Raw genomic sequence first — 17316 nt, forward strand, 5'->3', positions numbered from 1 at the left:
ATGCCCACTAAGGGGAGTTAGCGGAACACTACAATCACAGTAACGTGAACTGCTACTAAGACGCCATCATTCGGATCACGGTCGTGAATGGAGTTAATCACGAGCGTGATCGTGATTTTGTGATCACTGTGATAAATCACAGTTAGTGATTTTGCACGCCATCTCTACTACCTACCCGACACGGTGGCTCTCTTAGTTCGGACGGCCCTGAGCGCGGGGCAGGCGCGCGCCGTGATTCGTCAGTGTTTTTCGTTAATAATTCAAAAACGAAGCCCCATCTGACATTTTTGCAAAGGAAATTGTTATTCAGAATCGTTTCAGCTACCCCACATTTCCAGTTCTTACACCATTTACGGGACACCCTTATATGTAGAGATTACATTTTATTATAAGCATACCGAAGCGAAATGTTTAAATAAAAATACATGTAATTAACAGAATAATTTCAATTAATTACAATCTTAATTAAAATCTTGTATTTGTATACCTGCGCATTAATTATAAGTTTGTCATTAAGGTCGAGGATGTTTTGATTTTAACGGCCGTACCGTATCCTTTCAAACCATTCAAGTCACAAGCGTTAATAAACATGTGTGCACATTTATCGTATAATTATCCTACTTTTGTAAATTAAAAATAACAAAATTACAAGCCGGATAATCACTTGTTTGTTGTTTATTCAGCAGATTTCGACACAGCTGTGTTTGAAGGTTATGTTTTTTAAATTTTTATATTCGCGTAGTGTTAATCTTTTAAGTAGAAGCTTCACGAGTCTCATACTTTTTCATTTTGTTACCACTTTCTCGTGATGTCAGATACAACATTTTTCGCTAAACCAAAGGTTAGGTTTTGTCAGACCGATGCCAATAAATTAAAAACAGAGAGATTAAAATCCTCGACGGATCAAAAAAATACTGTCCAGTCGAATAAACCAAAAATCAGAAGTATCGTAACGTTAAAGAAACCTGTTATATTAATGAAACCAAAGCAACTATCTAGCAATCAAGAAAACAACAATTTTAAATCTACCAATAATGTACAAAAAACTGAATTATCAATGTTAGATAATAATGCATGTTCTCCCCGTATGGATCAAAGTACATCTTATTCGACGGACACTCCTATTAAAACAGAAACTATGAAACCTTTAAGTGATGCTAATAATATTCAAATTGTCAAAGTAAATTCCAAGGACCCTGACGTAACCAAGGTTTCTAATAAAATTTCAAGTATTGTAATCTCTTCTGCATCTCCTGTTGCGCAAGATGAAAATTCAGATAAATTAGAAACTCATGTCAAAGCTCATATTACAAAGAAAGATTGCATAAAGAGTAAAAGGGGAAAAGAAAACGATGCATTAGTTGCTAAAAAAGATATCAAGAATAAAATTCAAAGTATCATAATCTCTTCTGCATCTCCTGTTGCGCAAGATGAAAATTCAGATAAATTAGAAACTCATGTCAAAGCTCATATTACAAAGAAAGATTGCATAAAAAGTAAAAGGGGAAAAGAAAACGACGCATTAGTTGCTAAAAAAGATATCAAAAATACAATTGAAAAAACTTCGAATACAACAGGTACATCTTGTAAAACTAAGTCCTGTCCTGCTATTCTTAATAAAAAAAATTCAACTGCTACTTCTAAACCACGCATTACTTCAATTGAATCTAGAAAATTAAATACAAAATCTACTGCAACTAATGTTATGCCTTGTTATAAGTATGGTAAAGTTTCATCAAAAACTAAGACTTGTGCAGTTAAAAAGACTGTTATACGTGATATAAATGGTCCTAAAATCAAACCCGATATTGGTCCGGGCATACAACATAAAAAACAAATCGACATTAAAATTGCGGAAACAAATGCTCAAGTAAAACCGTGTACTTCTGGTGAAAGATTAGCACGGCCAGAGTACAATTCAATTATGTGTACAATCAATAAATTAAAGGAAATGAAGAAGCAAAAATTTGTGACTGATATCGAACATCTACCAGCTACCTATAAAAACCTTATAAATGGAAAGGTATTAAAAAAAATATTGCTTATAAATAGCAACCAGAAATATTTTCGTGTTTTCAATTTTAGATTTCTAGTGCCTTGGACTTCCCCCTTGAAGAAGTTGTTTATAAAAATTTGGTGGACTTGTCTGTAGACGACAAACAATTGCCAAGCAGATTAACTCGTAGTAAAGATCCAGAGCCAAGGCAAAGAGACACTGTACCAATACTTTCTCACTTTTTTACACCTGAGTCTACCGAAGAGTATTGTACACCTATTTCTACTAAACCAAGAACTCCAGAAACTATAGATAATTGGAGTGCCTTTAGAGTAAGTGACAAGATATTTGAATGGAAAGACATTTTGGACCATGTGTAATGTAGTTGTCCATGCTTTCACACATAAGTCATTTATTAATTGCTATTTGGAAAACACTTACTTTGGTTGCAGTATCTTTTTGTATAATGTAAAGTATTTTTTATAATAATAACCGTTCGACAAATAATCGTAATATATATTTTGTGGATATATGTTGTGACGTAAAACATGATACGAAGCAATATATACAAGTAACTGTTTAATATACATTTATATGCCTCATGCTTTGTGGGGATAAATTCCCATCAGTCGAGGAGAGAATGTCACATTTTACAATACCACGCGAAGCACCAAAAGATTCACTTATCGTTTGATGTATATATGAAAAAAGTTAAAAAATAATACAAAATTCGTAATAGATTCAGATGAAAAGAACAATCGAGAATAATAGTTATATTCCTGATGAGAATCACGTTAATCGATGCTAAATTGGATCTATCGAATTAATTTACAATGCGCATAATAATAATAATAATAATGTTTACGACGCCTAGTTTTCTTTACAAGCTTAGACAGTTCTTGGTCTGCGTAATAACGTTTAATTCACTTACTGTTCGTTTATGAGATTTATAGTTCAAGTAGTTGGATAAAATAAACGCAGTTTATCTAGTGAAAGGATTTAGGTTTTTGTTGTAGTAATCGTCATCATCGTCATCGTAGTCGTCATTGTTAACGGCATTAACATCATCATCTCCGAAAAAAGGATTTTTTGATTCATCGTACTCGTTCGTTTTGGACGGTTTAAATGGTACGATCGGTGTTGTTGGTGGCACAAAAGACTTCTGAATCGGTGATGATTTCGGTGTTGTACTATTTAAAATCCGAGCTTCCTTTATGGGCACCGATGAAACTTTCATTGAATTCCCTCGAGAAGTAGGTATTACGCTGCCACCGGCACCAGAGGTATATGCTTCTAATGACGAAGAATAAACGTCAGACTTTGGAAAGGATCGTAAACGATCGTTTGCTGCTACGGAGTAGTTGTCTTGAGGTCGACGAACTTCAGTGTTTCCTAACAAGTTCAACATAGAATAATAAAGTATTTTAGTTTGTAAGATTATGTTAAAATAAAGTATTATAATGTATAATAAAGTATTTCAGTTTTCTAAGATTATGTTAAAATAAAGTATTTCAGTTTTCTAAGATTATGTTAAAATAAAATGCATTGCTTTATTAAAATATGTGACTACCTAATGTTGAATTCTTCCCCTCTGATAATCTAATTTTGGCTTCTGCTCCTGGTCCGTAATTCAACTTTGGTTCTTCAAATCTTGTAGATGAAGTAGATAATGGTTTATCCGTATCAGTGATCACCGTTAATTTTTTAAAAACTCCCCGGCCAAAGTAATCAGCAACCAATGAAAATGGATCATCTGCGCGATTAAGTAGTCTATGAAATATTTCGTTAAGATCTTTTGATTGTTCCTGTGTTTTTATGATATCCAGCAACTTTTTATTGTTTGGTAAACAAACTGGACACTCGTTCTCGTTCTCAGAGTAACTTTGAAAACAACTAATAAGTGACAAAATAATGAATTGTTGGGTTAATTTATAAGATATTACTGTGCTTATTTCATTGTATAATATGAACTTACTGTTGGTGATACGAATGCTGACACATGAAATGTACTGATGGTAGTTCTAATTGATGATGACATCCACTGCAACGCGATCCTTGGAAAATTATCGTGTTATTTTTAATAGACTCTATTTGTTCGCGTATTTTTAAAGTATCTGTCCGATACTTTTCAATTAAATTAATATCTGCTTGTGTCTGTTCATGATTTGTTCGTAATACATTGTTTAAATAAGTTTTAACATCGCCCAAGGTACAGGATAGTGAAGTTGAAATTGCGTCGATTACCATCAATGGCGGCAAAAGTCTCCCTTGTTCTGTGAATAAATATCTCATTTAATAGAAATGGATAACATTGACGGGGGAAAATGACATCGGATTTTAAATATACCTATATTTTCTAGTATGCCTGCAAGGAGCTTAAGCGAAGCATTTTTGTTTCTAGCGACACTCCACAAAGCTTGAACCCATAAATTTGGATCTTGATGGCCAAATCGTTTGCAAGTAGCTAAAACTTGCTCACTGTCTGCTTCTCGTAAATGAAACTGCAATATTTCCTGATATCTACCGATAATATAATTATAAGATAACATTTCTAAATATAGTCTTATTTATTACACAAGTTACTTTAACGTACAGTTTGCTTTCTTCGTAAAGAAAGAGCAGACCGCGTCTGAAGTTATGTTGATGGCACAAAATTAATATTTGATCCTTGTCGTAACATGCTTCCGAATTTTGCAGAAGTCGAACAATTTTCTGTTCAAACTGCACTTTTGCGACATCGTTGTCTAAGGCTGACCATACGTGAAGGTAATGTTCTACTAACGTATTATACACCAAAGTACTCCACCTATGTAGATGTATTTAAATTAAAGGTGGCAAATCCTTTTTGAATACGTAAGATATTATACTCACTTAGTATCAAGTTTTACTAAATGTTCTAAGAATTCTACCAGTCGTTCAGAATTATTTAAAAACAGGTGAATAAAGTCTTCGGGATTAGCTTTGTCAATGTGTTGGCTCGTAGTACCATCTAACGTTTCCTGGATGGAAAACATTTAAATTAACTTTACTACTCGCGGAATTTATATTATTAATTTTACCTGATCTACAAGTGGTTTATTGGAAGGCCTATAATTGGTACATAAACTTTTTAAAAACTGTGTAGATTCATTTGGCACATTTTCTATAAGAACACTGCCATATTTCTTCATATTAGACTCTGCCTAAAAGACGATTAAAATTAGTCACGTATAACGAATTTGGAAAATGTACAAACCCACTTCTTCGAACTCCAAAGTTGCTATATACTCCAATGCTTTATCATACTCGTGTTTGTCTTCTATTTGAATACGAAGATACCATTCGTGTCGAGCATGCTTTTGAGCAAGGAGCAGCGCATCTTCCGGTGATGCTTGACGACAGACTTTTATTGCAATTTCGACGTCAAAATCGACCTCTCTGTCTTTCGTCTAAAATTGTTGAATAAAATAATATAGATGGCTAAATTGTTTGTTAATATCGGGTTTAAACGAGTAATTATTTACCATGATGAATTCTTTCAATTTATCTGTATGATTCAATTTTGTGTAACAATTTAACAGCAAAGTAGTATGATCTCCTGTTGCATGACCATTTTTATGCAAAGCTTGCAAATAAGTTGTTAAATGATCGATGTGTTGAGAGTCCAAAAATTTTCTGATTACGTACGACGGCTCCAGTTTGCCGATAGTTTTTATGTATTGCTCTATCGCACCATTATGATCTCCTTTCAAGTACAAATGGTCCCCGTATTGCCGGAATATATCAATGAGACCTTCAGCATCGTATTGTTGATTTTTAGCTATTCTAAAAAAAATTAGAATACTAAACGGTAGCACAACTTACTTTTACAATAACTTGAGTTTAAAATTATATTATTTACCTTATAGATGCGTCGTATAAATTCTTTTTAAAAAGTAACGCCAATTTCGACTGTAAATCTTTTTCATCTAAGTGATAAAGTTTTTTATCGCCACTGAGTATAAAAAACCCACCCCACTCTGATACCACTGCTTGCACGGACACCATCGATGCAGAAAAAGCAATAAACTTATTCTGTATATCGATTACTGTGATCATATGTTTATCTACTCCTGGTGGTATTGGTTCTATAGTACTACAAACAAATATAGTCTATTGATAAAAAATTCTTATCTAATGCGACAATTAGACGCATATAAAATTTTTGCCTTGGTTTTGCAGAAATGGTAGTTGTTGTTCTTGGAACATTAGTTGCTTCTTTTGCTACAATTACTAAATAATTTCTAAACCATTCCAACATTATTTTTTGTCCCTCTACAGCATAACAAGGTCCGTTACCATCTGGTGTATAACAATAGATTGCCTAATATTCAAATTGAATGTATTAACAAAATGCTTATTACGTGTCTCAAGATCAAATTTTATCAAAATTATTACATTATTGTGACCAATCATAAAGTGACTATCTTGCATAGACTCTGTGAGAACGCTACATTTTCTAGCACAACCCATAGTGTCCAAAGGAAATTTAATTTCTTTATCCTTAGTAGTAATATTATATAAAAAGACACTGTTATGTGTAGCAACGAACAAATGATTCTGTTTGCCTGTAGATCTTATTCCTAAACCAGTGATAGAAATATTGGTGTCTTTCAACACCTTTATTTTGTTCTTTCTTTCCCTGGTCAAATCGCCCCTAAAAATTCAAAATTCTATATCAGAAGTTCCGTCGAATAGTAAAGAAAAAGTTAATAGCCAATGTATCGTTACCTGTAAAGCATAATGGAGCCATCCCCAAAACCCACAGCCATTAAAGTAAGGTTACTGTGGACGTACAAAGCAGTTGCTGGAACTGCTCTATAGCCAGGTATGGCTCTGCTTATACGAATGCACGTCGGATTGCCGTGTTTGTCTAATTTAGTTAAATTCCAGACTTTTATCGTAGGATTACAACCTTTTTCATCTTCCTAAAGAAACAGCTTTGATAAAAGCGTAAAAACTATGATAGCAATGAGCGCATAATGTTTTTCTATCCATACTAACACCAATAGTAAACAAGAAATTGGAATGTTGAATCAGTTGAACTAAAGTTAACGTGATTTCGTACGCACGAAAACTGGTAACATCGTAAGTCCTGTTCACTAAATGCACCATGCCATTGTTATCTCCGAAAACTAAGTTGCTGTTACCGCTTGTAGCTGCTGTAACTTCACCCTCCTAAAGAACAATATTATACGATATATAGTACACATTAACATAACTTACAACAGTGAATGTTTTGTAAAGTGTTGAATTAAAAATGAAAGAAACTTACTTTGAGAGCTTCGGCTATCTTTCCACCGTCAACCTCTTTCTTAAGGTCGAAGAAATTGATGCGTCTCCACTGAAAGATAAACGTGTCTTCGGTGTTAGGGCGTTGAAGCTAAGGTTATGTACAAATAATGGAAAACATTACAACTAAACGTTCAAATAGAATGTCAGACCGACCTCGAGGAATGCCATGATGTATCGCAATTAGTCAATACACATTTGCGAAAAAGTATTGTTGATGCTCTGAACGAATAGAACTCCTTCGCGTAGCCTGTTTTTGACAGTTACCTGACAACGAAATTAATCATCCCAACATTCGCCATCTTTTCGTCCATATCTGATCAGCTGATTATGACATGCTCAAGTTACGCGCGTGCGTGATGCAACGATTTTCATTTTCCTACTTTATCTACAGTACCGAAGTACGATTTCTACCTTACCTATATTAATGAAAAATCGAGCATACCTTCACCACAGACGAGGTATACGAGTAGACCAATCACCTTATGGACTTTCGCGGCCGAATCTGACTGCCATACCGACCTGAAAATTCGGAGGTGATTTTAGCGGCCTCTTCTCATGGATGGCGGTCAGTTGAGAAACTATTCACTGAATTAGTATTGATGGACAGAAAGCTGTAGTGTGTACGTAAATACATGTGAGTTGGCAGTGCAGTATTATCAGACGGCAAGCCTGTGGCCAAAGGAAACTGCCCCTCCACTTACAGACACAATGCACAGCCACCTTTTATATGAGTTCTGGCGTTTCGTATAGCTTCGGGGATTCGAGAAAGGCGGCGAATGTGAGTCTACCCTTCTTGCTCTGAACACAACTGAAATTCGACCTAGCATCACTGGCATGCGATATCGAATCTCGACTGCCCAGGCATTTTTTACTTTCCGACCTATGTATGCGCATATAAGCAAAATACCATAATGTAAAAAACATTTCAAAATTTCAAAATTTCAAAATTTTTTTTTACGGAAATACACGTTTCAAGACTCCCTAATCATATTTTAACTATGAAAAAAAAGACATTTTTTTACTATGCTTATGGACGTGCGTTCATATATTTATACTATTTATGCAATTGAATCTAAACAACCGAATGAATTTCAATGTAATTTTAAATTTTTAAATCTGAAAAAATTTGGAAATACTTTCCTATTTGTCCTCTTTGTTTAGCAATTTAAAAAAACGCTGATTCGTTAAAATCAATCATATTAAAATAAAAGACTGGAAAATTTTTCTTCTTTCAATGAAGGAAACTCTTTTACTTAATCTTTTTCGAAGGCGAAGGTGAAAAAGTCGATTTCTCCACGGCAACAATGGTTGGACGGCGACGCATGGACGTTCCCCCGAAATAGGAGATCGGTTTTTGTTTTCCAGAAACGCGAGCGAGGCGATCGAAAACGCGAAACGCGTTAGTTGGATAACGGAGAGAGTTGTAAGGTTCTGTATGAAATAAAAAGACACGACCCCTAGCAACAGCATGCGTGTTTTGTTTGCCCCACGTAGTCACCCAAAGGCTAAAGCTTGAAATTAAAATCAAATTAAAAATTAAATATACAATATAAAATTTTTCTATATTGCAGAAGATAGGGATAAATTGTAGTTAACTGTTTTATGTACAATTTATTTCAAACACTTGAAAAATCATCTTCAGTCTTCTCCATTCATCATCAAGCCTTTCTTCTTTGAATGTAGATTAACTTGTTTTATTTCCAATTAATTTATATTTACAGGCATGTTTCTATAAATTTCAAATCCATTAATCAATTTGAATTTGTGATATTATGTCAGCCAGTTTCAAAAAAATGGTTTCAAGAAAAACGCATTTAAAATTTCTGATATGATTATTAACCGCTGGGTACTCTTCCCTTTAAATGACTATGACTTTGTTACTTCTACGAATTTTAATGAGTCTACGTTTATAATAATTGCTAAATAAAGAGGACGAGTTGCAAGCCAAAGATCAATTGCAGGGTTTTTAAAAAAGACAGATTGGCATTTTTCTTCTCATTGTTTGCAGCGTGTTTGCGAGGGATGTGTCCGATATATACATATGGATATAATCAATTCATTTTCCTTCAATAATTCTCCATTGCAAAAATTCTACAGTATTCTTACATTTTTTTATATTTTAAAATTTTCCCATATGATTAAAAAGTAGGTATACGGCGAAAGCTATACAACTTTATATGTATATAGGGTGTTCGGCCACCCCTGTGAAAAATTTTAATGGTGGATTCTAGAGGCCAAAATAAGACGAAAATCAAGAATATCAATTTATTGATGAAGGCTTCGTTAAACAGTTATTAACATTTAAAGTTCCGACAGTACTGAATTTTTTTCTCAAAAATGCGCAAGATTTCGGGGGTATATGTATTCACTAAAAATGATTGCAATTGACCCCCAGAACCGACAATAATTTTTTCAGAACGATTTGAAATTTTTTTTTTTCGTCGAAAAATTTAGGCACCTACCCCCTATCGATTTTTCTTAAAAATTCCTTTTTCATTTTTAGTATTTTTGTTTGACGCCCTACAAAAAAGTTGTCTAATACTTTTTTGTAGGTATCCATGAGCTCTATTTCAGAAAAAAGTTTCATTGAAATATATTCACAATTGTAGGAGTTATGGCTGTTTGAAAATTGGACCATTTTTATGGGGTTTTTCTCATTTTGCGGGGTCAAGAACCAACTTTTCGAATATTTTTGCGATTTGTACATATTCTCCATCAAAATACCCGTAGTTTGCTTTTTTAAACATTAAAATCGTCCAATCCGTTCAGAAGTTATGACGTTTTAAAGATTCGCATGAAAATTCGGGCAGACATTTCTAGTCAGAAATTAGATTTTCGTTAAGGAATTTTTTTCTCGAAACTGAGTAGGATTTCGGGGGTATGTCTGTTGACCAAAAATGCTTGCAATTGACCCCTGCAACTAAAAATAATTTTTCCAAGACGATTCAAAAGTCTTTCTTTCGCCGAAAAATTTCAGCATCTATCCGATTTTTTTTCTCGAAAGTTGATAGGATATCGAAGACATGTGTATTCACCAAAAATGATTGTAATTGACCCCCACAGCCGAAAATAATTTTTCCAGAACGATTTGAAATTTTTGAATTTAATTGTTAATAACTTTTTAACGAAGCCTCCATTAACAAATTGGTATTCTTGATTTTCGTCTTATTTTGGCCTCTAGAAACCTCTATTAAAATTTTTCCCAGGAGTGGCCAAACACCCTGTATATAGTGCATGGTCGCTTCGCATGGAAAGTCAATAAATCTTCAAAAAGCGTTCAGGTCCGATTTCGAGAAATGTAAGGTCTGTCAGTCACGATGGCTTTTGCCGTTTACTGACGATTCGAACGTGTGGCGATTGGCGATGCTAGGCCTGCTTTCGAGAAATGTAAGCGACGTCAACGATGCAAGAGCGAGAAGGAAAGTGAGTATCAGCCTGTTCTTCTCGTCTCTTCCGAAACTTTACGAACTCACGTATACGCAATTGGGCATAGTGTGCAAAAGTGGAATGAGGAGTTCCTGGGGCCCCTGATACGCGGTTTGATAATACTGATTTCGAGTCGCAAATACGTTTTTGCCGAGTTATTTTTTAAATAAATGATGTATTACAATTTAAAATAAAAAATAGAAGATTTGCGGTGTACGTATCAATGAGATACATTCTTAGATATTTTAATAATCTTGAAATTTTTAAATAACCTTAATCGATTGATTATTCCAATGAAATTAATCGATTAATGCCCAATTATGGTCCGAACAGCTTTCATTTCGTTAAAAAATAATACAATTTCTGAAATTTTATTTTCTGTCTCACTTCCTCTTTTGTTCATTTCGAAATCTGTTGGTAACGTTGCGAGTGACACGGAAATGGTAATGGGGCTCTAGAGCCCCAGAGAATCGGGCCGAAAAAATACATTAGGTGATAGGTCTACTCGTATACCTCGTCGGTGGTGATAGGTCTACTCGTATACCTCGTCGGTGCCTTCACCACCGACGAGGTATACGAGTAGACCTTTCGGCCTATTTTTATGGGGCTCTAGAGCCCCATTACCATTTTCGTGTCACTCGCAACATTACCAACAGGTTACACATATGAACACAAGAGGAAGTGAGAGAAAATGAAATTACAGAAACGTTCCTGGCCACACATTATATTTTTGCTAAGGAATTTTTTCCTTAAAAATGGTTAGGATTTTGAGAGTATATCTATTGACTAAAAATGATCGTAATTGACCCCTGCAATCGAAAATAATTTTTCCAGAGTGATTTGAAACTTTTCAATATCGCCGAAAAATTTAAGCATCTACCCCCTTGTCGATTTTTCTTAAAAAATCGTTTCTGATTTTTAATAATTTTGTTTGATGCCCTATAGAAAAGTTGTCTAATACTTTTTTTTAAGTACCCACGAGCTCTACTTCAAAAAAAGAAGTTTCATTGAAATATATCCACTATTGTAGGAGTTATGGTCGTTTGAAAATTACGTTATTTAATCTGTTCCATGCATACAACTCATATGTGTTTACACACCCACTACACTGCTGCCCATAAGTACTAATTCAGTGAATAGTTTCTCAACTGACCGCCATCCATGAGAAGAGGCCGCTAAAATCGCCTCCGAATTTTCAGGTCGGTATGGCAGTGAGATTGGGCCACGAAAGTTCATAAGGTGAAATGTCTACTCGCATACAGTTACCGAAGAAAGTGTCCATACACCGCAACACGTTCAGTTTAAACAATAAAAACTTTGATTATAGACGGCCAGTTAACTATGGAAGGCATACATGCAGTTAGGGAATTAACTCAGCTTTCAGATAGTATGAATTTTATTGTAACTTAAATAAAAATACAAGAGACAAATCTCAAATGCCGAATTAAGTAAGAAAATCAGCGAGAAAAAAGTATTCATACAGAATTTTGTTTGTACGTGAATCAGTCATATTTATAGTAATTAATATTTCGAAGGATATCCGTTATTATCAATAATCGCTTGTAATCGCCTGGGCATAGATTCAATTCAATTATTTGTTACATTTCTTTCCATTTTTTGCCATTCCTCTTGCAAAGCATTTGTTAAATCATTTTTATTTGAAATTTTATATTTTTGCAAACGATGTTTCAATTTTTGCCATATATGCTCAATTGGATTTATGTCCGGTGATTAAGAAGGAGTTTCCAGAACGTGAGGAGTATTGTATAAAAGCCATTCTCTAATTAAACGAGTCTTGTGGATGGGAGCGTTATCTTGCTGAAAATAGTAATTATCAGAAAGACCTAATTTCCGTGCGCTGTCTTTCAAATTTGATTTTAAAATATCTAAATATTTCTATTGGTCTACTATTCCATCAATGAGATGCAAGATTCCCACGCCCATACCATAAGGCTACTTCCACTATGTTTCACTGTAGGTCTAATATTTTTCGGCCTTAAAGATTCTCCCTTTTTTCTGTACACTAATTTTCGTCCATCTGAACCCCAAGTATTAAATTTGCTCTCGTCTGAGAAAATAACTTGCTTCCAAAAATCTAACGGTTTATTTATGTAAATTTTTGCGAAATTAAATCTTTTTTCTCTATTCACCTTATTGACGTAGGGTTTTTTCCTCGCTACTCGTGCGAAATACCCTGATTCTTTAAGTTTCTTTGATATCGTTTTTGGACAAATTTTCTTACCAGTTCTTGCTTCTAATTCTGCTGCGATTTTAGGTGCACTTTCAAATGGATTTTCTTTTATTTTCTTTGTAATAAATCTTTCATCCCTTTCAGTTAACTTACTCGGTCTCCCAGAACGACGCATATTTTCAATTAATCCTGTACTTTTGTACTTATTAACTATATATTGTACACTAGCATGACTCCAATCTCGCGAAGTGATTTCCCACTTTTCCATAATTCAATTACAATTTTTCTTTCCTCTATTGTAGTTTCCTTATTTTTAGCACTCATTATGATACAAACTATGATTCTTTAACAAACCACGCTAACAATTGACGAAATGCTATGAAACAAAAGAAACAGAAATATAAGAAAGACGAGATTCTCCCAACATTTTGAGTTTTATTGGTATACATATGTATATCGCCAATAGATATCACGTATGAATACTTTTTTCTCGCTGATTTTCTTACTTCATTCGGTATTTGAGATTTGTTTGTTGTATTTTTATTTAAATCATAATCAAATTCATACTATCTGAAAGCTGAATTAATTTCCCAACAGCATATTTGCCTTTCATAGCCAAGTAGCCTTCTATAATCAGAGTTATTATTGTTTAAACTGAATGTATTGCGGTGTATGGATACTTTTTTCGGTAACTGTACCTCGTCCGTGCCTCGTCAGTACTCCTACCACAGACGAGGTATACGAATAGATCTTTCACCTAATGTATTTTTTCAGCCCGTTTCTCTGGGGCTCTAGAACCCCATTACCATTTCCGTGCCACTCGCAACGTTACCAACAGATTTAAAAATGAACGCAAGAGGAAGTGAGACAGAAAATTAAATTACAGAAATTTTATTATTTTTTAACGGAATGAAAGCTGTACGGTTCATAATTGGGCATTAATCGATTAATTTCATTGGAGTAATCAATCGATTAAGATTATTTAAAAATTTCAAGATTATTAAAATAGCTAAGGATGTATCTCAATGATACGTATACCGCAACTCACATGTATTTACGCATGGACAGCTTCGAGAATTCAAGAAAGAAGGCGAATGTGAGTCTTTCTTTCTTGCTTTCGAAACAGCTGAAATCCGAGGTAAAGACTAGACCTATCGTTAGTGGGATGAACGCTATCGCTGTACCACGAGTGTCTTATAACATAAGATACTCTCCTCCAAAGTGGAACAAAATGTTAAAAAGACCATGCATCAAATTGTAAGGGGATCCTCGTAAGAAGACTTTAATCTTCGTAATGGTTTTAATGGGTCGATTAATGGCTAGCTTATGGTCACTGGTGGTCAACAGTGAGGTTGACATTAAGGTCAGCGGTCCAGTGAAGATCCAGAAATGGTCAAGAGATGGGACCAATCGAAATAGTATTCTTCTCTAGACCAAGTGGTTCTTAACTCTTCACGTTGACATTGTCTCCCCACTCTTCGACTTCCCAACTCGAAGACTACCGCTGGACAAAAATTCTTCAGTTCCCCTGGAGCATCCAGGGGGATCGGGTCTCGTGGGCCGAAGTCAGGCCATTCGTGGAGCGCTGACCACTGGAGTGACCAGGAATGACCACTACTGACCACTACTGACCAGTGGAGATCCGACGACTGACCACTACTGACCACTACTGACCAGTGCCGGACCGTGATGACCACTGGTAAGAACTATTTAAAATTGCTCTCCCCACTTCTATTTTGTCGTTTGATACCAATTCAACGTTATGGAACTGTCTAACGTTTTTGCTAAATTACGAATCGTTTCTTATGTTACAGCTGGACCTCTGGTGCTGCTTCCTTGGTAATGGTAACTAATGCTCAACAAGTAGTAAGTTCACTTGTTTATGTTATTATCACAGAATTGACCAGTTTATTTTATTTGTTTAATCATAATTCGGTGTTGTTTTACTGTCCGGTTTTATCTGGTTATTATGTGTTCCTCCTCTATTTCTACTTCTGACTTATTTTTTGAATTGGCGTAATTGTGTTGGATCATGTACCATTTTTGTTTCCATATTATTTTATGTATGTTGTTTGTATATTATTTCATGAATTTCGATGTCACTAATTAGAATAAGATTTTTATTCTTATTCTATTTCGCTAAGATATTTTGTTTGACTCTTGGGTATTTTCATTCTTTGATTTCATCGTTGGATTTTCAATCTTTGTTTCTGTTTGTCTTTGAAATTTGTATGGTTCTTCGGACAATTTTTGTAGTCATTTGCTATTTTACTTCGACATTATACTCTCGTTACGCAAGTATAGGTAGAATACTTTGTTCGTAACATGTGTAAATTTTGTACATTTCCTTAGGTAGGTCTAGCATCGAGAATCTTATAGATTCTCACTTTTAGGTACATCAGCACGACTAATTATTCCATCGCTTCGTCTAGTTTGCATGGTGTTTATTAAATTTCCTTTCGTATGTCACTAATATGGGTATTAATTTTAGTTTCAGATTATTCGCAGGCACATCGAGGGAGTACGCCACAACCGCCGAGGGACATTTAATTCTAAGTCGATTAGTCTTAAGCTTCGTCGCGAATCTTAAAATTAACGTCGAAGATTTCTTTATTGTTCATATCTTCGCGTTCTACCAAGCAATTATTAAACAAGTAGCTTCTCTCTCGTTCCCTCGTTCCTAGCTTCGGTCACCACTGTTTCATCGATTGAAACACGTGATCGGCCGTGTATCTGGTCCTACAGATCTAATCGCCTTCCCTTGGTAAGCTTGATCGAGGGAAAACGGCACTTCGCTGGAAGGTGTGGAGTTTCCGTATTCTGCGGAAACGCATACCTTCCAGCGGAAGTCGACTCTGTCTCAGGTACTCTCTCTTTGTCAGACAGCCTAAGTCGGGTCCTTCGGGCTCCCGGCGGGTTGCGTTGGAGAAATGGAGACCTCGATTCGGGGTTGCAGTTCTCTGTTTTCTTGTTGAGATCGAGTTAGCAAGGGCAGTAGGTTCGATCCTCGGATCCGCTGCACGGTTCAGCGTCGCGTCGCGTCGCGTATCCCACGAGTTAGCTTCATCCCTCTTTTTAACCACATAATTGCTTGGTAGAACTAAATCAAGGAACTTTGTTTCCTTCTATCGTCCGAATTTTAGCTTCAACTTGACTAGACTTGAGCTTCGACGTTAATTTTAAATCCCTATTGTATGCGTCTCCCAATATTGCCAAGTAATTATTTAACAAGTAGCTTCTCTCGACTCGTTCTCTCGTTTCTTGCTTCGGTCACCGCTGTTTCGTCGAACGAAACATGTGATCGGCCGTCCAGTTTGTCCGAAAGATCTAGTCGCCTGCCAATGATAGATCGATTTCTAGAAATAGAAATCAATCTACCAAGGGTAGTGTCGATTCGATCCTCGGATCTGCTGCACGGTTCAGCATCGCGTCGCGTCTCCAACAATTTAGCTTCATCCCTTTTTAAACAAAATAATTACTTGGTATTTAGACTTAAGTCTTTAGTGTAGTCGCGTGTCCTGCCAAGTAATTATGTAACAAGTAGCTTCTCTTTCACTCGTCCCTCGTCCCCTCCGATCACCACTGCTTCCATGTAGAAAGCAAGTGATCGGCCGATTAGCTGGCCCGAAGGGTCAGTTGCCGTCCTCTAGCGAGACGATCCAAGGGAAAGGGTATTTCGGCCTTAGAGGGGATCAGGGACTGTTCCTGTCTACGGTAGCCCCGACTCAGGATCCCTCTCTCTGTCAGACATCCCGAGTTGGGTCCATTTGGCTCCCAACAGGCTGCTTGGGGGAAATGGGGAACCTGTGTCGGGTGCGTCGATTCCCTTCCCCTTCGATCGGACTTGCCAAGAGGCAACGAGCTGACCCTTTTGACCTCGCTATTCGGTTCGTGTCTCTCGTTCCTTGCACTATTGCATGGTGCATCGCGTCGTATCGCGTCGCGTCGCCCACAATTTAGCTTCATCCCTTTTTAAACGAAATAATTATTTGGCATGACTAATCTAGTTTCTAAGGATGTAAAAGGGAGATCGATGGAACTTGGATTCCATCTATCTCCTTTCGGGTCTCCACTCGCAGTAACCTCCACGTGGTGAGACCTGGTAATCGGTGTCACCCGCGATAGAAAAGTTATTCTTCGTGGGTGACACCGAGCTAATGGCTGCGAATTTAGAATTGTTTCTCGATATAATAAACGAATTTAGATTTATAGTTAGGCAGGTGTTTGGTTAACCATTATGTTAGGCAGATTATTTTTATTTGAAGACAAATTCTTTTGAAAACTCTTCCAACTTCGTTGGTTGTGCATCTTTTATTGATTGCACTTTCGTTTGTTTCTTTTTCGACCAACGATCGTTGGTCACAGAAGATCTTTATTAATGGAGGGTGGA

The 17316-nt window shown here is 35.9% G+C and overlaps 2 protein-coding genes across 3 annotated transcripts; one reads left to right on the forward strand and one right to left on the reverse strand.

The window, feature by feature from the left end:
- Positions 1 to 523: 523 nt before the first annotated feature.
- On the forward strand, positions 524 to 2381 carry LOC143344504 (uncharacterized). 2 transcript variants are annotated; one of them, XM_076770619.1, is made up of 2 exons: positions 524 to 2023; positions 2086 to 2381. In XM_076770619.1, the coding sequence occupies exons 1-2, from the start codon at positions 809 to 811 to the stop codon at positions 2374 to 2376; spliced, it is 1506 nt and encodes a 501-aa protein (XP_076626734.1). In that variant the 5' UTR covers positions 524 to 808; the 3' UTR covers positions 2377 to 2381. The 2 variants fall into 2 exon arrangements, with proteins under 2 accessions (XP_076626734.1, XP_076626735.1); XM_076770620.1 differs by having other exon boundaries at positions 2094 to 2254.
- A 595-nt stretch (positions 2382 to 2976) lies between these two features.
- Vps11 (vacuolar protein sorting 11) lies at positions 2977 to 7609 on the reverse strand. The gene is made up of 16 exons (XM_076770618.1): positions 7463 to 7609; positions 7290 to 7358; positions 7019 to 7192; positions 6746 to 6942; positions 6413 to 6671; positions 6184 to 6338; positions 5877 to 6110; positions 5500 to 5800; positions 5236 to 5424; positions 5056 to 5178; positions 4868 to 4995; positions 4590 to 4802; positions 4344 to 4516; positions 3972 to 4269; positions 3567 to 3889; positions 2977 to 3388 (listed from the first exon to the last, which is right to left on the reverse strand). The coding sequence occupies exons 1-16, from the start codon at positions 7475 to 7477 to the stop codon at positions 2979 to 2981; spliced, it is 3261 nt and encodes a 1086-aa protein (XP_076626733.1). The 5' UTR covers positions 7478 to 7609; the 3' UTR covers positions 2977 to 2978.
- Between the last annotated feature and the right edge of the window lie 9707 nt (positions 7610 to 17316).

This window comes from Colletes latitarsis, chromosome 8, assembly GCF_051014445.1.
Source record: "Colletes latitarsis isolate SP2378_abdomen chromosome 8, iyColLati1, whole genome shotgun sequence".
In the NCBI taxonomy this organism is placed as follows: domain Eukaryota; kingdom Metazoa; phylum Arthropoda; class Insecta; order Hymenoptera; family Colletidae; genus Colletes; species Colletes latitarsis.